General features: G+C 39.3%; 1 protein-coding gene across 3 annotated transcripts in view; it reads left to right on the top strand.

Annotated features, from left to right (window-relative positions):
* Positions 1 to 25,845, top strand: part of CCDC148 (coiled-coil domain containing 148) — a 274,146-nt gene that overhangs the window by 139,406 nt on the left and 108,895 nt on the right. For all 3 annotated transcript variants that reach the window (XM_011949186.1, XM_011949187.1, XM_011949185.1), the window contains 2 exons: positions 428 to 566; positions 3,021 to 3,227. In XM_011949186.1, coding sequence (XP_011804576.1) covers positions 428 to 566; positions 3,021 to 3,227 — 346 coding nt within the window. The remainder of the gene's footprint in view (positions 1 to 427; positions 567 to 3,020; positions 3,228 to 25,845) is intronic.

Below are 25,845 nucleotides of genomic sequence, written 5' to 3' on the forward strand. Positions count from 1 at the left end.
TTTAACTGTCTACATTTGTACTTTTCTCCAGTTTAGACATAGGAACCTTGTTGAATAAATAAAATTCCTTTTTAATCTGTATACATAATAATTTATTCCCCAGTGTTTATTTCATTCATTGGTCATGATTTCTAAAATATCGTTATAGGCAAGATAGAATAATTATTTTTGAAATACTGTGTCTCATCAAACTTAATCGAATTATAGCTGATACTCATGGCAAGACCAAATAAAGAATTGAAGGAACCCATTGCATTAGAATTTAGAAACTTTTCTGAAACAGGCATTAAATTTGGCTAATGTATTTAAAGTACACAGAAACCTTGTTTTGCTTTGTCACTATCACTTGCTAATAGCTTGAACAGTTTGAGTCCCTCAAATTTCGTGATTGCTCAGTAATATGTTGTGACATTTTTGTTGCTTCCAGGAACTGCCAACTCAGTGAAGAAGACCACTGGATTTACCAGGCTATTTTGGATCAGTACCCTGGAGATCTCTTTGGAAGAAGGACTCTGTATCTGGACATGTTACAAAGATATTTTCCTCACAAATCTAGGCATGATTTGGTGAGTGCTGGGCCTATGTACATACTGGCAAGTTAAATTGTTTTAGTAGTCAATAATTGTTAAGCAATGTACAAGTATTTTAAATGGTTCTTTAAAAATTATTTTTTCCTATACTCTAGAAAATAATAGGGTTATATAATGGTTTGAAAGCCTGTGCAGGTCATTTTTTCAAGTTTGTCCTGTCCATAACGATGTGGAGGGCCCCCTCTGGCAGAAGTCACTCTGTGCCTACTTGCTGTGGAGATCTTCACTGTGATCCCAGGGTTGCTCTGCTAGTATTTGACTGCTGGGTCAGCCAGATGCTCACCTTCAGGGGCTTTGCCATCTCTAGGTCTTGCCTGAAAGTGAAATGCCTGCTCCACTATTCACAGAGCCTGCTTCACCTCAGTCTTTCTAGTCACAGGGAGGCCAGCACTTGCCCTGGGGGTGGTACTTACTTATCTCTTCCCCACCACGACAACTCTGCTTGATCCTCCTAGATGGATCTGAGACACAAATACCCCAAATACAGAACTCAGAGATGTGACTGATATTTTCCTAAAAAGGAACTGGGAAATTACTGTTTTGTTGTTTCATTCTTTAGTCAACAAGAACACAAGGGCAAGAAAACAGAAGTTACCCTGTCACTAATTAATTTCACAATAACTCATCTTATAACATACACATAAACAAACACGCAGACTTTTAATTTTTAAGTGAGCCATGCTATAGCATCTTAAATACTCTGTGTTTTTGTAATTGTTTTAAATTAAGCAAGTAACAACAATACTCACATGTATATAGAAGTTAACCATGTATCAATCATGTGGAAACTCCTTGAATACACGTAAGAGTGGATGAGAGAATTACTGTTCCCATCCTTAGATGGAAAAGCTGAAGCAAAGGTCACACAGCTACTGTGACCATTTTTTCCCATCTTCTTTCATCCTCTTCACCTCTCTCCCTTTATTCAGTAACAGATACCTGTTATATGATAAATAATTCACTCTGAATTTTTAAATAACTTTTACTTATTAAATTAGATATTTCCTTTTGTTGCCTATTGATTCTATTTGCTTCTGTGACAAGTTGTCATTTATAACTTGTAGATTTTTATATTTTTCTATTATTATCATGATAAAGATTTTTACATTTACTTTTTTATTTATTTATTTATTTTTTGAGATGGAGTCTCGCTCTGTCGCCAGGCTGGAGTGCAGTGGTGCAATCTTTGCTCACTGCAACCTCCCCCTCCTCGGTTCAAGTGATTCTCCTGCCTCAGCCTCCCAAGTAGCTGGGACTACAGGCACGGGCTACCAGACCCAGCTAATTTTTGTATTTTCAGTAATGACAAGATTTTACCATGTTGACCAGGATGTTCTCAATCTTTTGACCTCGTGATCTGCTCTCCTCAGGCTCCCAATACATTTACTTCTTACATTAGATTTATTAGCATCCATTTCTGTGTGGTATATGCTTAATGTTTTACAGATGTTAAGTATATTTTTGGCTTTATGAAACAAAGCTGAGAAGTTTACAGAACAGATCTTAGTAGCTGATACTTAGTTTAAGTGAGACCAAGTAAGTGGTTTTACTGCGTACCTAATTATACCTAAAGTATTATTGTAGGTGGGGCATACAATGTCCTGTTTGCTAGCTGCTTTTCTCACAACTCCTGGAGGTTAAATAATGTATTAAATTCAGAGTCATGGTCTATACTGGCAACATAAAGAATTATTTAAATCAGTGACTCTCAACTTTGGAAGACACACCTTTTTCTGAGGAGCATTTCAGAACGACCCACAGAGGTTTTCCAGGCTACTCAGGTTCTCTCCATTCCTGTTCTTCCCTCAAGACTCTGCTAATTCCCATGGTTGAGATTCACTGCCAAAAGGAGCTACTGCTGCCAATGTGAAAATGCCATGTCCTTCATGAGCATAGCATGGGAAGGGCTCAGTGTCATTGCTATTATTACTTTAAGTTTAGGCATCCTAACATCTGAATGTTTCAGTAATTAAGGGTAAAATTGTGAGTTTTCAGGATTGTGGTAGCAATTTTTATGTTTATTAGCATTTTGCCTAACTGAAACACTTGATGTAATTGTCAAAATACCAAAACTGATGTAAAGATGGGATTTTTTTTAAAATTAAATATAGGGAAAATATTGCTTTCTGCTCATAGAATCATTACCATTTAGAAACGAAAGTGGTTTCAGAGGTTACCTGGTGTAACCGCATCCTATATGAGGAAACTAAAGACTTACAAACATTAAATGACTTGTCCTCAGTCACCAATTAGCCACGAGTTCAGAACTTTGGAGGTAGTACCTGGTTTCTGGTTGCTGTATTTACGATTAAATATTTGTCCCCAATTTTTCAGAATCATTGGTTAAATTTTTTTTTTCATTTTTGTAACGATGACACGAAATATAAGCTCATTTTCATGATAAGTGTTCACCCTCTGTTATCTTTTCAGATTGAACATGAGAAATATTGTGACCAATTTCGCTTTGCTATGGAGCAGCGAAAGATCCTGATATCAACTTGGAATAAAAATAAGAAAGACTTTACACAGAAGGCTGTGCTGACACTCATTGAGGCTTGTGCAGCTCATGAAATGGAGAGCACATTGGCTAAGGACAAGAAAAAGCAACAGGAATTGTGTGCTGATCTGAAAGCCAAGGTAAGATGCTGCGCAGGTGTTTCAGTATTTGTCTGGAATTTAAGAATCAATTTTTCCCTTTTGTTCAAACTCACCCTAAAGTTCAGTTTCTCTTTAAAAAAAAAAAAAAAAGCCTATCTTGAATAAAACTGTTAGTTTGAACTGTATAAAATTGCATTTTTTAAGTCAAAAACAGTCAATAATCAATAATTTCATATGGTTCAACCAAAAAGTTACTATAACAGGATGTTAATATTGAAGTTTTGATTGAGATATCCAATACCAACCATAGACGTGCACGTCAGACTGAGGTGCTAGACAAAAATGCAAGTGTAATGACAAAGTAACTGTCTAATGCTGATCCAAAGACTCTTGGACTTCTCATTCACATCAAAGATAGCAAAAAGTCCAAGTGAGGAGGAGAAGAGAGGCTTCATGATGAAATACACTGGGGCAAGCTTGCTGGGCTATGTGTGAGTCCTCAGCAAAGTGTTGGGGAATGGATGGGGTTTTCTTCCTCCTCAGACCCAGAAATGTCTAGAGGGGCTGGATTGAGGGTGGCTTGGGGAGTTGGTAGGTAACCCTCACTGTTAGAATGATTGAGGACTGGAGCAATGCTCAGAGGGAAGTAGAGGCGCTGCTTCAGTGGCAGAACTGTAAGTAAGAGTGGCTGTTGTGCTGGGAACAATTGCATTCCACAGAAGGGTCACAGTGCATGAGTCCTGGAGGCCTGACGTGGATATGACCTCCCCAGGAGTGTTGGCCAGGGCCATTAAAAACAAATTGTATTGAGGTATAACATACTTGAAGTGCACAAATCTTGAGCTGATAAATGATATGGTAGAAAGATGATGGTGCAACAAAAAATTTTATTCTCCTGATAGAAAACAACTGGCAGACATTAAGCAATACCAATTAAGAGCATATAAAACAAATGTCTTTGTTTTAAAACATTAGAGGAAAAATGTTTCATCTACATATTTTTAAAACAAAAAGATATTTCTTTTGACATTGCATAAGCTTGAGACCTAAAAGGAATAGGAGCTGCATCAAGGGTGATCTGTCGTGGGCTGCAGGGCTAATACATGTTTCTTCTCCATCTTCAGGCTGATAAGAAATACACAGGGGCCAGGGCCATGACAAGTTATTGTATTCCTAGTTTGTTTATATTCATTTTGCACACATTATCACTAACTGTTGAGCTATGCTGAAATTGATATTTTCTTTATATTGTATTGTACTGAGGTCAGTATACAAGTAGTAAAGTGCACAAGTGCACTTTAGGTCAAAAACAGTCAACAATCAATAATTTCATATGGTTCAACCAAAAAGTTACTCTAATAGGATGTTAATATTGGAGTTTTGATTGAGATATCCAGTACCAACCACAGACATGCATATCAGACTGAGGTGCTAGACAAAAATGCAAGTGTAATGATAAAGTAACTGTCTAATGCTGATCCAAAGACTCTTGGATGATGCTTTACGACACACACACCCCCCCATGAAAAACCACTGAGATCAAAACCTGGAATGTTTCCTGCAGCTCAGAAGACCCCTTAATGCCTCTTCTCAGTAAATACAGTCCCCACCTGTAATCACTATTCTGACTTCATGACCATCGATTAGTTTTATCTATTCCTGAACTTCATATAAATCAAATTATATTTGTCTATTCCTGAACTTCATATAAATCAAATGAGATACTACTATATATATATAATATATATATAGTATATAGTCCTTTGTACTTCTTGCATTCATCGTATCTGTTTAATCTTTGTGGCATGTTACATTGTTCTTCTTTATTGCTGTGTAGTATTTCATAGTATATGTATATGTTTTCCTATTAACAGGAATTTGAGCCGTTTTCAGGTTTTTGCTGTTATGATAGTGGCACTATCAACATTCTTGAACATGTCTGTTGGTGGACATATGCATTCATTTCTATTGGATAGATAGTGTGCTTAGGAACACAATCAGTACATCATAAGGCTCAGATGTGTTTAGCTTTAGTAAATACTGTCAAAAAGTTTTCCAAAGTGGTTATACAAATTTGCAACCGAATTCAGTTGCTTCACATCTTCCCCAACATTGGTATTGCTAATCTTTAATTTCCTGTAATGTGGTGACTGAGTAGTGGTACCTCATTATGGTTTTTATTTGCGCTTAGGATAAAGCTGTCTAAGTATCTTTTCATATGTTTATTAGCCATTTGGATATCCTCTTTTGTGAGAAGCCCACTCAAGTCTTTTGTCTATTTTTCTTTTGGGTGGTGTGCTTTTTCTTTTTCTTACTTATTTGTATGTTCTTTATATATTCTGTATGCAAGAGCTATTTCTTTTTATTTTCTCCCAGTCAATGACTTGTGTCCTCACTCTCTTAATGGCATCTTTAAATGAACAAAACTTCTTAATTTTAATGAAGTACTTTTTAAAATTTTTAAATGTATTTGAGATATATTACATACAGTAAAATCACTATTTTTTTTTTTTTTAATTTTTTGAAATGGAGTCTTGCTCTGTCACCCAGGCTGGAGTGCAGTAGTGCGATCTTGGCCCATGGCAAGGTGCGCCTCCTGGGTTCACGCCATTCGCCTGCCTCAGCCTCCCAAGTAGTTGGGACTACAGGCACCTGCCACCATGCCTGGCTGATTTTTTTGTATTTTTTTTTTTAGTAGAGACGGGGTTTTGCTGTGTTAGCCAGGATGGTCTTGATCTCCTGACTTTAAGATCCGCCCGCCTTGGCCTCCCAAAGTGCTGGGATTACAGGCATGAGCCACCGCACCCAGCCAAAATCACTATTTTTAATGCATAGTTCTATGAATTTTGAAAATGCATGATGTATCACTACCACCATAATCAAGATATAGGACAGTTCCACCACCACTCAAAAATTCTTCACACCCCTTTGTAGTCAACACCTCATCTACCTCCAGCCTTTGGCAACCACTGTTCTGTTCTCTATCCTTAGAGTTTTGCCTATTCTAGAAGGTCATGTAAGTGTAACTCAACAGTATGTAGCCTTTGAGTCTGGCTTTGTTCACTTAGCATAATGCATTTTAGATCCACCCATGTTGTTTGTATCAATGGTTTGTTCTTTTTTATTGCTGAGTAGTGTTCCATGACATATCTATGTTATAGTTTTTCCGTTCATCAGTTGTTTCAAGTTATTGGCGATTAATGTTACCTTGCTTATAGTGGGAGTAGACTTTAGGCTTCCTGGTGAGCCTGTGCCTCAGAGGGTGTCCCTCCTTTTTTTTTTTTTTCCTTATTTTTAAGAGACAGAGTTTCACTCTATTGCCCAGGCTGGAATGTGGCGATGCAGTCATAGCTCACTGCAGCGTAGATGTCCCGGGCTCAAGTGATCTTCCTGCCTCCGTCTTCCAAATAGCTGAGACCACAGGTGTGCACTACCATGCCTGGCTAATTTTTCAGTTTTTCAATATTTTGTGGAGACGAGGTCTTGCTATGTTGCCCAGGTTGGTCTTGAGTTTCTGGCCTCAAGCAATCCCAAAGCTGGAGATTGCAGGTGAGCCACTGGGCCTGGCTCTGCCACACTCTTGTTCCTTCCCCTGCACTAGATTGTTACTAGACACTTGCTAGCCTGGTAGGGGAAGGGGCATTCTGCAATACTGGTTCAGCCTCAGTCTCAGGCAGGGCCTGTGTCCCTGGGTCTTGGGGCTAAGGGCCTACCCAGCAATCCTGCTCTTTTTCCCATGCAGACAAATTCTGCCTCATGATTTTGATGTTCTTGTGAGGGAGACAGTTTCCTGCACCTCCCCCAGGAGAAGAGCATTTCTTCATTTCCTTCTCCCAGTTGTGATGGGTCCCCAGTTGTACCCTAGTGGGTTTGTGGCTTTTCCTCCAGCAGTGATAGGTGTTCATTCTATAGGACTTTGGATCCTCTCTGGCAGATCTGCACTGCCATAGGATGCTTTCTCTACTCTCCTACCCTGACTCTGATTTTTTTTTTTTGTGAGCACTCTGTGAGATCTATGGAGAAAAGCCAGAGTGTGGGTGCAAATTCCTCTTGTGTTTGTAGCTTCTACAGGTTCTATATTCTCATGCTCTGCGAAGTCATTAAAACTTGTAAATCATTAAAATTTGTCAATTTATTACAACATTTTAGCTGCAGTCTTCTGACTTCCATAGTGGCCTCATCTCCCCAGATGCTCTGTGGCAAGTAAGCCAGTTGTCACATCCTGGCTCTCTTTGGAGGCATCTATCTTTCCTTAAATTTCAGACTAATTTATTGCCTTGTGACCTCTGCTCTCTGAAGAGTTCAAGAAAAGTCCTGATGTAGGTGATTCAGCTTTTCCTTGTGGTTAAAGTGAGAACAATATTCTGTCTAACTTTCTACACCTAAATGGAAGCTCATAGCTCCTAATGAAATATAATTCATCAATCTTTTTTGTCCTATTTAAGAAATCACTGGCTAATGGTAAAGGGCCATTATCAAAGATATTCTGCCCAAGATTTTTCTGCCTAACAGGGTTCCTGCCAGAAGTAAGGGGACCCCAAAGACAGTGGGATGGAACAACAATAAATGGGAACCTGATGGATAGAAAAGAAATGGCTAGTCAAAGGTAAATGAGCATGACCCACATCAGGAGCATCTTTCCTGGAAAACCCAGCTAGCAATCAAGGCAACAGCACTGCTTGGAGGGCAAGGGTCAGCATGAACCTCCCGCCTAGCTTACTTAGGACAGTGTCAGTCACCCATCAACTGAGAACTTTGCTTTCCTTTTCTTTAGCCCTCCTTTTCTTTTCCTCCTCCCACCTCTGGGCCTCGAAGGTTTAAGCATCTAGGTAATGAAAGAAGAAGCTATCTTCTGCATGAAGAGGGAAGTGCTAACTAATCTCTTGGAACCAGGCACTGATTTTGAACCAAGACTGTTTTGTGACTTAAAGTTACCATGGACCTCTCTGTAACTCAAGAGTGAGCCATGCATTCTGCTGAGTTTTCAGCTGGTGGTTGGAGAAACATCTGAATGGAGGACAAAAACAATGCCACATTTTGATGATGTCTCACACATCATGCTGTACCATATACCAAGCATACTTTACTAAGTGTCCCCTACCCACCAGGCATCCTAATAGATGCTTTCTATGCATTTCCTGATATTCTCTTCAATGACAAATCTAAGCTGAGATGTGCAGAGGTTGCTGCAGAGCATCTAGTCACTGAATCAAGGCTGCAGCTCTAAGAGACAACATAACATGTAGCCTCTTCAGAAAGGTATGGTCACACGAGGATAAACAAATATCTGAACGTTCAGGGATGAAATCTGAAAAGCGTAAATGCAGGCAGACAGTGGGGGAAATCAGAACATAAAGCACACTGTAGTAAAATGGATTCTGTTTTTTCTAGAGAGGGTGTTATCACTGGAATTTGTATTCATGATGAGGGACTGAGCTCAGTAAATTATAGCTGGGATTTGGGATCAAAACGATATCATAAAAGAAAAGAAGTAAATCTATAAATTCTGCAGTCATTTAAAATGTTAAACGATGCTTATAATTTTTTTTAACCTGGAAGGAAACTTGGCAGTTTATCCCTGCCCTTCATTTTACAAGCCTGAAAGCTGAGCCCTGAAAGATGAAGTGACTTGCCTGAGGTTCACACCAGCTCATTCAACTTGTAATTCAATATTATCTTGGCCCCACAAAGGTTTGCATACAAGAGTTCTACAAAATAATAGAAGATATTTATTATACTGTAGGCTCCAGTGTGCTATAAAGTAGGCCCACAAAGTGTGAAAAATATTACTTCATTGTATCATAAATTTGACCTTTCTAAAACTAATATGCCAGCTATAATAAACATTAATTAAACATTTAACCATAATTTTGTTCTCAGCCTTGGAATTTAAAAGGGCTTTTGGGGGGTAATTTAGATGATTTGTGTCTTTTAAGAGAAGTGTTAAAGGAATTTTGAAACAATGCTCTCGTGCTCTCTCTGTCTCTGTTTTGTTTCATTTTGGTTTTCTGTCAGTAAGAGTTGCTGTAGCAAGCAGAGGCATTTGGGCCTCTCACCAGAGGATGACAGGAAAGGGAGGAAGTAGAGCTCTCAATCTCCTGCTCCCATGAAACCTGCTCTTCGATCCCCCAAGTTTTCCCAGACTACTGCCTGAACCAGTCTGTTAGCTGTACACTTGATTCCGTAGCATCCTTGTCTTTCCATGGCATGGCTAGGAACATCCTCCCCAGAGCCATCTCATTTTTTTTTTTTTTTTTGACGGAGTTTTGCTCTTTCACCCAGGCAGGCTGGAGTGCAGTGGTGCGATCTCGGCTCACTGCAACCTCCGACTCCTGGGTTTAAGCAATTCTCCTGCCTCAGCCAACTGAGTAGCTGGGATTACAGGCGCCCGCCACCACACCCAGCTAATAGTGCTGGGATTACAGGTGTGAGCCACGTGCCTGGCCCTCATAATTGTCTTTCTTTGCTTCCATGCTGGGTGGCTGAGTGCTGCCTGGTGGTCAAAGGGGAAGAGTTAACTTCGTCTGGATGCTCAATGCCACATGAGAGGCTTTCGTCCTGTCCTTAGTTTGCCCACTCTCCCCGTGCCTTTTATGACTGTTTCCCACGGTCGCCACTCCATAGGACCCATACCTAACACCATACACTCTCATCCTCAGACTCCCAGAAGACAAGCCACCTCCTTCTTTAGCAAGAAAATTAAGTCATTGAGGAGTGAAACAACCCCTAACTTCTTCGTGGCCACCCTATGCCTTTCTGTCTCTTGCCAGGCGCTGGCCTTCCTCTAGATGAAGGGTGTGATGTTTCCTGTGTGTTCAAGTTCAGTCCTTCTCCCAAAAGTCTGGAACTGTGACCCACCTAACTACTTTAGAAATGTGATGCTAGTGATTATCGCCTTTCTTTATTTTTGTCTCTCTTATTCTTTGTAGTGTTTCCTTTAGCCTATAAACATGGCTAAGTAAAAGACTATCCAAAGAAGTCTTCTCTTGTCATCCTCAAGGTCTTGGGCAGTCCCTAGCTCTACTCTTTCATTTGAAATCAATCCTTTGAAAGAATAGTCCAGATTATTGTCCCAAGAATTTCTGACTTCTCCGTCTACTGAAATCTTCTCCACCCCTTAATGACTCCAGTGATCACCGTGTTACCTAATCCAGCAAGCCTCTTCCATCCTGATCCTCCTGGACCTCTGCCCTTCACTTCCTTGTTGATGACCACTCTTTGACATTCTTTACTCCCTCAGCTTCTATAAAACCTATCTTGCCATATCTTACAGTGGTTCTTAGTCTTCCTGTTTATTTCCCATTGTCTGCCCACTTCTAAAACCCTGGAGCCTTCCAGTTTTCTGTCCTTGTACTTTGCTCTTATTTCTTTACTTCATTGGCCACTAAGCCTCCTCGTGATTCCGCCTACCCTGATATGCTAACTGCTCTCAGATCTCTATTCCCATTTCTGCACAGTTCTCTCTTCGGCTCCATGTATCCAGCTACATGCTGATTATATCAACTTAGAAGGCTGAATGCCTCAAATTCAGTGTCCAAAATAGAAATCCTCATTTTCCTGTGGTAAATTTTCACTTATTTCTTGAAACTCCGCTTCCTCTTTTCTCTTACCTTCATAGCCATTTGTGTACTTTTGAAAACTTTATCTGTCTGCCCCTTCCTTTCTATCATGAAGCCCTGGCTGTTGTTCCTGAGCTATTGTACCTCTCATGGCTATGTTTCACATTCTGCCCTTGAGAAACCGTTTCTCTAAATTGCAGGCAGAATGCTCTATCTAAAATTCAATTCAGGCCAAGCCCAGTGGCTCATGCCTGTAATCCCAGTGCTTTGGAAGGTTAAGGTGGGAGAATTGCTTGAAGCCAGGAGTTCAAGACCAGCCTGGGCAACAGAGCAAGATCCTATCTCTACAAAAAAGGGTTTAAAAAATAGCCAGGAGTAGTGGTGCATGCATGTAGTTCTAGCTACTCAGGAGGCTGAAGCAGGAGGATTTATTGAGGCCAGGAGTTCAAGGTTACTGTGAGCTATGATTGCATCACTGCACTTTGATTCAGCCTGGGTGACACAGTGAGTCCCTGTCTCTTAAAAAAAACTATAATTCAGGTATGCCATTCCCTGATGATACCATCTCATTTGCTTACAGTAATCGCCCAACTTTGTGGCATGGCTGTCCAGGTTTTCAATAATTTGGACCCCGGCTTTCTTTCCAGCCTCCTTTCTTGACACACTCCACTTTACACATTACAATTTAGAGATATCAAACTCCTTGTAATTCACTCTCACTCTACCTCTGCACAGTACAACATTCTATTTCCTGTCTCTGTGCCTTTGTTGTTGCTATTATTGGCTTTGCCTGGAATGCCTCTCTTACCTTCCTTTGTCTGAATAAATCTCATTCATCTTCAAAATTCAGCTCAAATGTCTGATACAGGAAGACTTTGTTGAATCCCTGACTAGAGTCAATACACTCTTTGTTCTCCCTAACTCCTGGTACATAACTCTGGCTTGCCTGTGATTATGATTATGTCACACTGAAAACTCTATTTTCCCCAACAGAAGTGCAAGCAGGAACACCATCTTATTCATCTTGGTGTAAGCCTCCCCCTACCCCTGCCCTAGATTTTCACCTAGACAGGTGCTCAGTAACTCGCTGAAGTGAAGTGGATAAGCCTTAGGCATTTTGTTTCTTCTTCCCAATACCTCCTGATACAGTACTCTCCTCACTACCTTCTTTCTAATGTATTTCTTAGGAAACTTGCTGTTGAAACAAGTATATGATGTGCAAAGTCATCAAGAAGTAAAGTACAAGACTGAATTGTCAACATTGAATATTCCGAAATGCCAAATGTAGTTTTAAAAATAAAACCCACCCATAAAATTGAGGTATATTTTAGGCATGAACAAAGTCACCAGGCACTTAGTTTTCTTCTTCATTTCATTTGTTTTTGTGCTCCTTGTTGTCTCTCTAGCTGATTGTATGACCCAGTCAAGCAGCCACAAGTAGTTAAGAAAATCAGATAATGTTGAGATGGAAGATACCTTTTTGAGTAAATATCACTTGAACTCTCTCTCCACATTTGGTAGTTCTCCACAGTATCAGTTCCTTCTATAACCCGCCTTCTGCACAGATTTCAGCCTCCTTTGCTGTTGGAGAGCAGACTTGGATTTAGGTTTCACAAATCAGATTTGAGCAGTACTTTAATTCAAATAGAATTTTCTGAGTTCCAATTCCAAGGATGATGAATGGCTGATGTCGTACTTAGACTCACCCTCACACAGTAAGCAACTATAGAAACTTGACAAAATGATATAAAAATGTTTGCAGGCAATGGATAACCAGTGTATGGATGAGATTTTTAAAATAAGAGAAGTTTTAAAAATGAGCCTCATATTCACCCTGGATTTCTTCTTGAGGTCATCTTTCAATATGAGGTGGATAGAAACAGCCTAAGCAGAGAATGATAGTCTTGATAGGTAAAAGAAGCAGAGGTTGGAGTTTGGGCTGCAAAGGCAAATATGATTTGGGGGCAGGACACTAGAGATGAAGGACTGGCATATAAAGAGCCTCAAAATGTATATAAAAATATTCCTTGGGTCCTTTATCAGCTTCTAAGTTCTGAATTCACAGGATGAGATACTAAAAGACAAACAGAGAACAACCACTAGAAGGCTGAGAACCAAACAGAGATTTCAGAGATTACAGGATACAGGCCTGGGGAGGTGTAGGTCTTGGAGTTCTAATTTAGTCAAAGTAGAGAAATCTTGGTGAACTCTCTAGACATTCAGCTGAGACCCTAGAAAGGCCATGCCGTAGGGGTAAGGGCTGTACTCTAGGATTATGAAGAAAATAGAAACAGACTTACCCTCTAAAAGGCCAAAATAAAGCATCAGTAGATTCAGAAGATTTTCTGGCAGCTTAAGTGCCTTCCTGACTAAGGCTCAACACTGTTTAGAGGAAAACAGCATAACCCAGAGGCTCTACAAAATATCATTTGCAATGTCCAACATATAATAAAAATTACTGAACATTCAAAGAAACAGGAAAAGTGACAGATAGATAATCAAGGACAGAAACTGTCTCAGAGATTATCCAGATATTTGTAGTTAAAAGACAAGAACCTCAAGATAATTATGATTAATTTGTTAAAGAAAGTAGAAGTAAAAATGGAAAAAATGAATGAAAGTATATATTTCAGTAGAGAATTTGCAGATATAAAAGTGGGTCAAATGGAAATTCTAGAAATGTAAAATATAATGTCTTAAATTAAGAATCTATTGAATTGGCTTTATCAGTAGACAGGGCATAACAGAAGACAGAATTAGTAACCTTGAAGACAAGCCAATAGAAGTATTCCAACTGAAGCACATAAAGAAAAATTAATAAAATGAAAGAATAGAGCAGAGAACATAAGAGAGATGTGGAATATGGTTAAAAGTTGTATTATATATGTAATTAAAGTCTCAGAAAAAGGAGAGAGAGAATAAAATAGAGGCAGTATTGAAGAAATAATACCTAAGAACTTACCAAATCCAATGAAAGACATCAACCTATATTTTTAAGAAGCTCAACAAACACCAAAGTAGACAAACACACCAAAAAAAAAAAACCACACCTAGGCACTTGATAGTCAAACTCCTGAAAACAATGGTGATATGGTTAGACTGTATCCCTACCCAAATCTCATCTTGAATTGTAGTTCCCATAATCGCCACGTGTTGTGGGAGGGACCAGGTGGAGATAATTGAATCACAGAGTTAGTTTCCCCCATCTTGTTCTCGTGATACTGAGTGAGTTCTCACCAGAGCTGATGATTTTATAAGGGGCTTCCCCTTTTGCTGGGCACTCATATTCTCTCCTGGTACCATGTGAAGAAGGACATGTTTGCTTACCCTTCCGCTATGACTGTAAATTTCCTGAGGATTCCCAGCCACGCTGAAGTGTGAGTCACTTAAACCTTTTTCCTTTATAAATTACCTGGTCTTGGGTATATCTTTATTAGCAGCATGAGAACAGACTAATTCAGATGGGTAAAGAGGGAGTTATATGAAGAGACAGATATGGCATGGCCATCGTTTTGCTGGTGTGGTCACACATGAAGGCAGTCTGTTCTGAGTCACTGGTGATGCAACAACTTCCCAATTGTGCCAGAGACAGTGTGGCTTCTACCTGTGGTACATGGTTCTGGATGTTATTTCTGGAAGCTTAGTCTGGAGCTTCCATAATTAATACATTCTGCTAAGCTATCTAGGGTGGATTCTGCTGTGTGCAACTGAAAACTCTGACACAGAGGGTGTCTGGGTCCTGCTGTGCTATTTTGACAGGCCTTCTTGCTGGCTGCAGGTTAAAGATGAACAGCAGACAGAATCAGTAATGATTCATCATTCTCCTGGTCCAAGCTGAAATAGATCTTGCAGGCGCACACTATGTTGGATCACCTTTGAAACAGAGGTAATCACAAAAAGCTCATCCATCAGTCACATGGCCCAAGTGACAAGGTATAGGGAAGGAGATACATATAATAAGGATGTATCAACATCTGTAGATGTAATTTACTTTCATTTGTACTCTGACATCATTTGGGGGTGTTTGCTCAGGAGGTACAGCAAGTTGCTTCTTTTGGAGCATTAGGGATCTCCACACAATATACTTCCTTGATTAGAGAAGAGAAAACAACATAGTTGGAGGAACTTAGGTGTCCAGTTTACTATGGGAACTGGCAAGGATTCAATAGTTTCTACCAATTTAAGGCAGTTGTTCATGAGTATTTTGGTGTGGTCAATTGTGCTGTGCATCATTAGCATAATCAGTGCTAGTGATGAATTCTTTGCATTATCAGCTTCCCTATAGTCACTGCAGTCCGGGGCATTTATGGAGAAGTTTCCTGTGGTTAACCATGGATACAATATTGGCAGAAGAAAGAGAGCTCTGAGGAACCATAGGCATCAATGCCAGAGTGATTTTTGGTCACAGCAGCAGATGGCATTTCCTCTATACAGCTATATTGCACTATCTGTGGCTCTTGGCAGGTAGCTAATTGAAATTCCCAAGGTTCGAGGACTTGATGAATCTACATATTAGTTCCAAGTAAAATATTCCAAGTAGCCCTGCTCTTAAAATGTCTTAGTTTTTAAAGTATATCTGTCTGCATTGGGGTCTATTTTGTAAAGTTTGAAAGAGGCTGTACTTTTTAATGTTCTTTATAATGAGGGCCTTGTATTTCTGTGGCAAGTCATAACATCTCACGTGATGTTTTGCAGATGAGGATACTTGGTCTGGAATATAGATGTTTGCATTTTAGAATGACTTTATGCAACAAAATTTCAGGCAACCATAATCTCAAGTACTGGGTAATTTAGGAGGCGAAGTTACAACTTGGAGTTGGAAAGCCAATATTCTCAAAATATCTGTTAAAAATAAATACATAGCTATTAAAAAAATTTAAACATGTCTAGTGGAACAGAATAGAGAGTCCAGAAATAGATCCACACATCTCAAGTCAGTTGATTTTCAACAAAGATACACAGTCAATTTAATGAAGAAAGGGTAGTCCTATGAAAAAACGGTGTGAACTATTGAATATCCAGATGCAAAAATAAGTGAGGTGTAATACATACTTCTACCCTATGTAAAATGAACTCAAAATGGATCATAAGCCCACATGTAAAACTGAAAACTACAAAACATGGGGGAAGACATCTTGGGGGAATTGTTATGATCTTGGTTTTGGCAAAGATTTCTGAGATACGACACCAAATGCACTATCCCTAAAAGATATAATTGATCAATTGGACATCTTCAAAATTGTTGAAAGACACTGCTAAGATAATAAAGAGACAGGCTATCCACTGGAAGAAAATATTTGCAAATTGTATGTCTAATGAAGAGTCGTGTACAGAATTTATTAAAATTTCTTGAAACTTAATAAGAAACAACTCAATTTTTAAAAAGAACAGAATATTCAGTCACTTCACCAAGGAAGATATATGGCAAATAAAACAAGAAAAGATGTTCAATACCACTAATTAGTAGAAAAATACAGGTTAAAACCACAGTGGGATATTAGTATTACCTATCAGAAAGTCTAAACTAAAAAATCTGACCGTGTCAAATATTGTCAACTGGAATTCTCATACAGTGCTGGCGGAGAATGCAAAGTAACATGGTCACTTTGTGAAACATTTTGGCAGGTTTCTTTTTTCTTTTTTTTGGCAGTCTTGCTCTGTCACCCAGACTGGAGTGCAGTGGTGAGATCCCAGCTCACTGCAACCTCTGCCTCTTGGGTTCAAGCAATTCTCATGCCTTAGCCTCCTGCATAGCTGGGATTACAGGTGCCAGCCACCACGCCTGGCTAAGTTTTGTATTTTCAGTAGAGACAGAGTTTCACCATGTTGCCCAGGTTGGTCTAGAATTACTAACCTCAAGAGATCCACCCATCTTGGCCTCCCAAAGTGCTAGGATTACAGGCATAATCTTGGCAGTTCTTTATATGATTTTGGTAGTTCTTTATACTATTTTGGCTGGTTTTGGCAGTTCTTTATACTATTAAACATACACTTACCACATGACCCAGTAGTCCTACTCATGGGTGTTTATTCATTTAAACTGGAAATCTATGTTGACACACAAACTTGTAAGTGAATATTTATAGCAACTTTATTTATAATTGCTAAAACTGAAAGCAACCCAAATGGCTTCAACCAGGGAAAGGATAAGCAAGCTGTGATACTTCCATGCAATGGAATATTACTCAGCAACAAAAAGTAACACACTACTGATACAAGCAACAACATGGACAAATCTTGAATGTATCATGCTAAACAAAATATGTGAGACACAAAAGGCTACATTCCATATGATTTCACTTACGTGATCTTTTGGCAAGACAAAACTATAGGAACATAAAATAAATCAGTCCTTGCCAGGGGACTTGGTGGGGAAGGATTTCCAATTTGGAAGGGAGGAAGGAAAGGAAGGAAATGAAGGAAAGGAAGGAAGGAAGGAAGGGAGGTCACATCCATGGCCCTCATTTGTTTTCCAGAAGTTGCACATTCTGTTCTCACTACCTGCGTGAGGCAGAATCTACTTATACTTGCCATGCCTGGCTGCAAGCTGAGCAATGCAGTCTATTTTAGGTAGTTGATGCCAGCCAAAATTCAGAGATTATTACTATGAAGTAAGGAGAGAATAAAATAACAGGGACAACTAGCAGACTCCAGGGTTGTGAGTTGCCAGCAAGGAATTTGGGGGTACCTTTCTTTCTAAGACTCTACCTCTGCTTCAGGTATTCTCACAAAGATTCTCTATGGCTTATTATCTCTAAGGCCAACCACACGGTCCTCTGATCAGCACAGTTCTCCTGGAGGGCTAAGCCTATGATATTGTTTCAGGGAAAATTTTAGGGGAAAAAAACATTTCATTAAGTGGTCCTTGGCTTCTCTTAGTCTCCATCTACTGTACCTTCTCTTTATCCTCCCTACCTGCACTTGCTATGTGATTGCCAAATATTTGTGGAATAAATAAATGAAACTTTGCTTTAGAAACAAATAGGTTAAAATGTATCAATTTACTGTTTCTATAGGTCAGGAATGGCATAATATCAGCAATATCATATGGTGCAACCTAATGTGCAGATAAGTGCAAGGTGTGTTGGCTCCTATGAGAGTATATTACCAGTGCAACTTTCTCTGGAGATCTGCTCTTTACAATAATGTCATAGATATTGTGAATGTGCTCCTCCCCCACGCCCCATATTGTCTTCCTAGTGCTCATCTCCCATATTACATTTATTATATCTGATATACATATTTGTTTGTATGTCTATTTCTGGACTCAAACATATGAAAGGAAGGGTACATTTATTATTGAGTTTTGCATCACTAATGCCTAACACCAGTCCTAATCCATAATGGGTACTCAATAAACACAGCATTAATTTACTATACCTTTGAATATGCTGCATTTGTAACAAATTGACTTTATTTTAAAAAGTGCTATAGAAGGAATCTTGTGGACTCCTTTATGTTCTCTGATAATTTACTTGTATTTCAAATAGCTTACATCTGGCTTTTATATATTCTTGATGGTGTTTTTAAACATTGTATTGTAAAATCTGCTCATGCCATTAATGTATCTGAGTCTATTTTAGGCAATCCCTATAGATTGCATAACACCAGAGCTCATTCTGGTTTCTATATATATTTTTCTCCAGCTAGAAACTGAGAAGGCAGATCTAACTGCCTTTTGTAGTTTGCCCTTTACCCTGGCATTGTTTGATTGGGGAAACTTTAGGCAGTGAATGAGGGAATAATTGGTTAGAAAGACTCAAGTCTTGATTTCTTGCTCTTAGCTCCAGATGGCACAGGAAAGCTTTTATCAAGAGAATTTCAAGGTCAGAATGGAAAGTTTGCAAATGTACAGATGATACTTTTAAATATATCGTTTATTTTCATAGAATTATGTGGGCGATAATGGAGTAATTAAATATATTAGTTGTTGAAGGAGATCTCTGTTTCGGTATCTGCAATATTGAAGTACATTTCCACCTAGTGGAGCGTATCATTCTCTGAACCCAGTGCCTGCTTGGTATTCCTTGCCAAGCTGATTATAACCAAATGAATTCCCATCAGAGTATTTTCGCTGAAGGCTATTTGACAAAATCCCTATTTTGTAAATGTCTAAAATAATGTATATTGAGTTTCTCCAATATTGTTTTATTATAATAAATGTTTTATTTGGTTATAGTGGCTTGCTGAAAGTTCTTCTTGTGGATGAGAGAGGCAGACTAGCAAAGGGATAAAGTTGAACAAAAAAAATGAAAAAAGTGATCTTTCAGTGCCTGAGGCGTTTATAATAAAGAGAATCAACTTTCTGGGCATGAAAAGACCATAAATGACATGTTAAACATGATTCTTCTGGGCTCTGTGCCTATTTCTTTACTTTCATAAGAGATGGAGTTTATAAAAGACATATGTTGAATGCGTGGGTATTTGAAAGTGACACAAGTTGCTTGTTAGTAATATACTTAGTGATTATTACAAAAATTATTTTTCTTTTATATGGTATAATTTATTCGTTTACTCATTCAACAAATAGTTTTTGTGCACCTACTTTGTGCCAGACATTATGACAGGCACTGGGCATTCAGAGATGAGTAATTCATCCTCAGGGATCTCAGATTCCAGTAGAGGAGGCATACACATAAACATTTGGCTATTATGGAGTGCACTATATACCATGGGAGAGATATGTATAAGAGTTACGGTAGCACAGAGGACAGCACATAGCCTAAGGAGGAAGGCAGCCATATAAACACCAAAGAGGCAACCCTTTGAACGAATTGTTCAAGGATGGGATTGTTAGCTGGGTAAAATGAGAAGGGGGAGGACCCTCTAGACATTGGGAAGAGATGAGTCAGTCTTTCTTAGATCAGAAACAATGTTGCAGGATGCAAAAGCAGTTCAGTGGTTCTTATTTTTAAGGTATGAATCAGAGTGTAATGAGAGAAGGGCTAGAGAACTAGGAGTGTGCTAATCTTGCAGGGCCTTGTGTGCAACATCAAGGAGCAGGAGTTTTTCTCTACCTGTGTGATGAGGAGCTATTGGAAGCCTTTATTAGAAGAGTGACATGTTTTAAGATCAGCCTGGGAGCTGGGGACCATGGCACATGCCTGTAATACCAGCCACTCGGGAGGCTGAGGCAGGAGGATTACTTGAGCCCAGAAGTTCCAGTCAAGCCTGGGCAATATAGCAAGACCCCATCTCTTTAAAAAACAAAATATATGTAAAAGAGGATCAGTCTCATAGTTGGGAATATTAGGGGCAGAGATGGATTTTATGGAGAGAGGGCTAGAGGCGGGGAGTCAGGCTTCTATTGCCATCGTCTCAGTGACAGATGATGTGGTCTGAACTAGAGTGATGGTGATGGAGGTGGAGATAAAGGAGTAGAGGGATATTGAGAAAGTTGAATGGGCGGAACTGGATGAAGGAGAAGAAAGCCAAAGAATTGAAAGAAATGAAAGGTTTCTACTTTCATTATGGGATGGATGGATAGATTCATTCATCCAACAAATATTTAGTGAGTGCTGAGTATATGCTAGCATTCTTCCAAATATTAGAGAATCAAATTGTGGAAAAGAATCCAAAATCCCAACCCTCGTGGAGCTTCGTTTCTAATGCAAGTTAAGATGACTAACAACATACATCAACAAAATATATAATAAATAGTACAAGAGAGCAAACAGTGCTAGGGAGAAAAGTATTAAGCAAAGAAAAGGATAGAACGTGGGGAAGGAGGGAAATGATAAATTAGATGGAACCTTATTGAAAAGACAGCAATTGAGTCAAATCCTGAAACTCAATTCTAGGGGAAGTATATTCTAAGCAAAGGGAACAGCAAGCATAAACACCATGCTGATGTATTCAAGGAACAGCAATTAGAACAGTGTGGCTGGAGTAAGCAGAGGATGACGTGCTTTGGCTAAACAGTCGAACTCTTGGCTTGATAATGGACGATGGGACAAGCGAAGAAGCTGGCAGATATATTAGGAAACTTTTGCAGTAAGGTAGATTAGAGACCATGGGTTGAAATGTGATTATATACTGACAAACTGTCCTGAGTGGTGGGGTAAGCCTGTGCCCAGTCCTTCCTCACAGCCAGCCTCCTTTCTTCCCCAGCTTGTCTTGGTGCTCCCAGCTTGTGCCCTCCTCAGCCACCTGCCATCCTTCAGCTCCCTCTCCTCTGTGCCTCACCTCAACCTGCATGTCTGCATCTCACATGTCTCCCAGGTGCACCTTTACCATGCTCTACCCTTTATTCAAATACTTGATGTAGCTTCACCCTACCCCAACCCCTTACCTTCCCTTGTTATAAACAAACTTGTGTGTCAACCATTTCCTTGGTTTTACCACTAGATATGCATCCCTGAGTAATATAATTTAGTTTTGCCTGTGTTTGAACTCTGGTGAATAGAATCAAGTAGTATGTTACTGTACTGTGTTTGGTATCTTTCCCCCAATATTTTGTTATGTGTGGTCATTGTGTACCATCATTTATTGATCCGTTTTGCTGTTGGTAGACATTTGGGTTATCTCTACTTCATGGTTATTAGAAACATTGTTGCAATAAACATTTTTATATGCGTTCCCTGGTATACACACTTCTCCGGGGTCCAGGGGTCCATACCTAACAGTATAGAATATGTATCTTTGCAACTTTGCAAGGTACCACCACACTTTTTCCTAAAAAGCTTGTACCAAAACTTGTACCAGCTACATATAAAAGATCCTGCTGTTCCACATCCTTGTGAATATTTCTATCATCCTACTGTATTTTTTAAACCAATCTGGTTTTAAAAATGTGTCGTGATATTTCATTGTAGTTTTAACTTTCAGTTCTCTGATTTCTAGTTAAATTGAGGGACTTTCAGCATGTTTAATGGCTATCTGGATTTTTTCTTTGTGAAATTGCTTAAGTCATTCATTCATTTTTTTCTATTGTGTTATCCCACTTTTTCTTAGTGATTTGTACTTTTTCATTAAATATTTTCCATATTAGTTCTTTGTGGGTTATATGGGTGTTTCAGGTATGTTTTCCAGCCCTGTATCACTCATATTCATTCTCTTAATAGTATCTTTCAGTTAAGAAACATTTACAATTTTTATGTAATTGATTTATCAATCTTTGTCTTTTATGGTTAGTTCTTTTATATTTTATGTAAGAAATAATTTCCTGACTTCAAAGTCATTGATATGGTTTGGCTGTGTCCCCACTGAAATCTCAAGTGGAATTGTATCTCTCAGAATTCCCACGTGTTGTGGGAGGGACACAGTGGGAAGTAATTGAATCATGGGGGCTGATCTTTCCCATGCGATTCTCATAATAGTGACTAAATCTCATGAAATATGATGGATTTATCAGGGGTTTCCACTTTTGCTTCCTCCTCGTTTTTCTCTTGCTGCCACCATGAAGTGCCTTTTGCCTCCTGACATGATTCTGAGGTCTCCCCACCATGTGGGAGTGTAAGTTCAATTAAATCTCTTTTTCTTCCCAGTCTCAGGTATGTCTTCATCAGCAGCATGAAAACGGACTAATACAGTACATTGGTACCAGTAGAGTGAAGTGTTGCTGAAAAGATACCCAAAAATGTGGAAGTGACTTTGGAACTGGTATCAGGCAGAGGTTGGAGCAGTTTGGAGGGCTCAGAAGAAAACAGGAAAATACGGGAAAGTTTGGAACCTCCTAGGGACTTGTTGAATGGCTTTGACAAAAATGCTGATGGTGATATGAACAATAAGGTCCAGGCTGAGGTAGTCTCAGATGGAGATGAGGAACTTGTTGGGAACTGGAGCAAAGGTGACTTTTTTTGCCCCGGCCCTAGAGACTTGTGGAACTTTGAACTTGAGAGAGATGATTTAGGGTATCTAGCAGAAGAAATTTCTAAGCAGCAAAACATTCAAGAGGTGACTTGGGTTCTGTTAAAGGCATACAGTTTTAAAAGGGAAACAGAGCATAAAAGTTCAGAAAATTTTCAATCTGACAATGCAATAGAAAAGAAAATCCCGTTTTCTGAGGGGAAATACAAACTGGAGAAATTTGCGTGAGTCACAAGGAGCTGAATGTTAATTCCCAAGACAACGGGGAGAATGTTCCAGGGCATGTCAGAGGTCTTCACAACAGCCCATCTCATCACAGGGCAGAGGTGTAGGAGGAAAACATGGTTTTGTGGGCTGGGCCCAGGGTTCCTGTGCTAGGGACTTGGTGTCCTGCATCCCAGTCACTCCTGCCATGACTAAAAAGGGCCAAGGTACAGGTCAGTCTGTGGCTTCAGAGGGTACAAGCCCCAAGCCCTGGCAGCTTCCATGTAATGTTTAAGCCTGCGGGTGCACAGAGGTCAAGAATTGAAGTTTGGAAACCTCTGCCTCGGTTTCAGAAGACGTATGGAAAGACATAGATGTCCAGGCAAAAGTTGCAGGGGTGGGGCCCTCATGGAGAACCACTGCTAGGGCAGTGCAGAAGGGAAATGTGGGGTTGAAGCCCCCACACAGAGTCCTAACTGGGGCACTGCCTAATGGAACTGTGAGAAGAGGGCCATCATCCTCCAGACCCCAGAATGGTAGATCAACCAACAGCTTGCCCTTTGCACCTGGAAAAGCCTCAGACACTCACTGCCAGCCCATGAAAGCAGCCAGGAGGGAGGCCGTAGCTTGCAAAGCCATAGGAGCAGAGCTGCCCAAGATCATGGAAACCCGCCTCTTGCATCATTGTGACCCGGATTTGAGACATGGAATCAAAGGAGATCATTTTGGAACTTTTAAGATTTGACTGCCCTGCTGGATTTTGGACTTGCATGGGGCCTGTAGCCCCTTTGTTTTGGCCAATTTCTCCCATTGGAATGGCTCTATTTACCCAATGCCTGTACCCCCATTGTATCTAGTAAGTCTAACTTACTTTTGATTTTCTAGGCTTATAGGTAGAAGAACTAGGCTTATAGTTCAGATGGGACTTTGAACTTGGACTTTTGGGTTATTGCTGAAATGAGTTGAGACTTTGGGGGACTGTTGGGAAGGCATGATTGGTTTTGAAATGTGAGGATATGAGATTTGGGAGGGATCAGGAGTGGAATGATATGGTGTGGCTGTGTCCCCACCCAAATCTGAACTTTAATTGTATCTCTCAGAATTCCCATGTGTTATGGGAGGGGCCCAGTGGGAGGTAATTGAACCGCGGGGATAGTTCTTTCCTGTGCTATTCTCGTGATAGTGAATAAGTCTCACAATATCTGATGAGCTTATAGGGGTTTCTGCTTTTGCTTCTTCCTCGTTTTTCTCCTGCTGCCACCATGTAAGAAGTGTCTTTTACCTCCCACCATGATTCTAAGGCCTCCCCTCCCCAGCCATGTGGAACTGTAAACCCAATTAAACATCTTTTTCTTCCCAGTCTCTGGTATGTCTTTATCAGCAGCATGAAAATGAACTAATACAGTCATGAATCCATTTTCCTTTTAATCTTCTAAAGGCTTTATAATTTTGCCTCTAATACTCAGACCCATAATCCTAGACTTGTTTATTTTAATGGTATGAGGTAAATGTCTAATATTACTTATCATAAGGATACCCAGTTGTCCCAGTACATTTTGTTGTAAGCTCTGTCCTTCCCACTGTTTTGCAGTTCTATCTGTGCCATAGGCAAGCGTCTCTAAATCTACTTCTGAACCCTCCATTCCATTTTATTTGTGTATGTCCTTGGACAGGTACTATCCTACCTTAGATATTATAACTTTGTAATGAGTATTGTTATAGAGAATGTCCTCCTATCTTGTTGTTCTTCTTCATAAGTGTCTTTTTAACTCTTGAACCTTTGCATTACATTTTAGAAACCATTTGCCAAGTTCTAAAAAAGAAGTCCTGTTGAGGGTTGTTTAATATTGTAATGAATATATGAATAAATTTGGCAAGAATGGAGAGCTTTGCAAAATAAAGAACATAGCATACATTTTTACTTACTTAGGTCTTCTTTAATTTTAATTTCTCTCATAAAGTTGTTTTGTCTTTTTTTCATTAAGAAAGTAAAAGAATAAAGAATGGCTACTCCATAGGCAGAGCAGCCTCTTACAAAGTTTTATTGTTTCTTTGCAGAGGTCCTATACAACCTTTTGCCAGATTCATTTCTACGTATTTGGTGTCTTTGATGCTATTGAAAATAGTATCTTTAAAAAAATTGTGTCTTATTTTTTATAGAACATAAAAATACAATTTTTATTGATTTTATAAGCAACCTTGGTATACTAATATTAATACATATTAATATGAGTACTACCAATTCTAGTAATTTTTCTGTACATTACAGTAGTTTGTCCATGTATAGGACATTGCTACCTATGAATGACAATCTTGCTTCTTTTTACCAGTGCTTATACCTTTTACCTATTTTTATTGCCTTACTGCACTGGTTAGAACCTCCATTACAGTATGTAATAGAAGTGTTGATAAGAGCCGTTTTTGTCTTGTTCCTGACCTGAAAGAGAACATTCTCAGATTAAAGAAGTTACCTTTCGGCCGGCACGGTGGCTCACGCCTCTAATCCCGGCACTTTGGGAGGCTGAGGCGGGTGGATCATGAAGTTAGGAGATCAAGACCGTCCTGGCTAACACGGTGAAACCCTGTCTCTCCTAAAAATACCAAAAAAAAGAAAAAAGAAAAAAACAATGTAGCCAGGCATGATGGCAGGCACCTGTAGTGCCAGCTACTCGGGAGACTGAGGCGGGAGAATGATATGAATCCAGGAGGCGGAGCTTGCAGTGAGCTGAGATCATGCCACTGCACTCCATCCTGGGCGACAGAGCAAGACTCTGTCTCAAAAAAAAAAAAAAAAGAAAAGAAAAGAAAAAAAGTTACCTTTTAGTTTTAGTTTACTAGAAGTATATGTATGTATGAATGTATGTGTATATATATGTATATCACTATTATTATTACTATTATTAAATATCTTTTCTGATTCAATGTTTACCTTCTTTTTCTATTTCCTATTTCATATGCTATGCTTTATTCTGGAGGGTTTCTTCTAATTTACCTTTCAGATTATCAATTCTTTCTTTAGCTATTTCTCATCTGCCATTAATCTCATGCACTGATTTTTTTTTTTTTTTTTTTTTTTTGAGATGGAG

The sequence above is a fragment of the Colobus angolensis genome, unplaced genomic scaffold, assembly GCF_000951035.1.
Source record: "Colobus angolensis palliatus isolate OR3802 unplaced genomic scaffold, Cang.pa_1.0 Scaffold292, whole genome shotgun sequence".
Taxonomy (NCBI): domain Eukaryota; kingdom Metazoa; phylum Chordata; class Mammalia; order Primates; family Cercopithecidae; genus Colobus; species Colobus angolensis.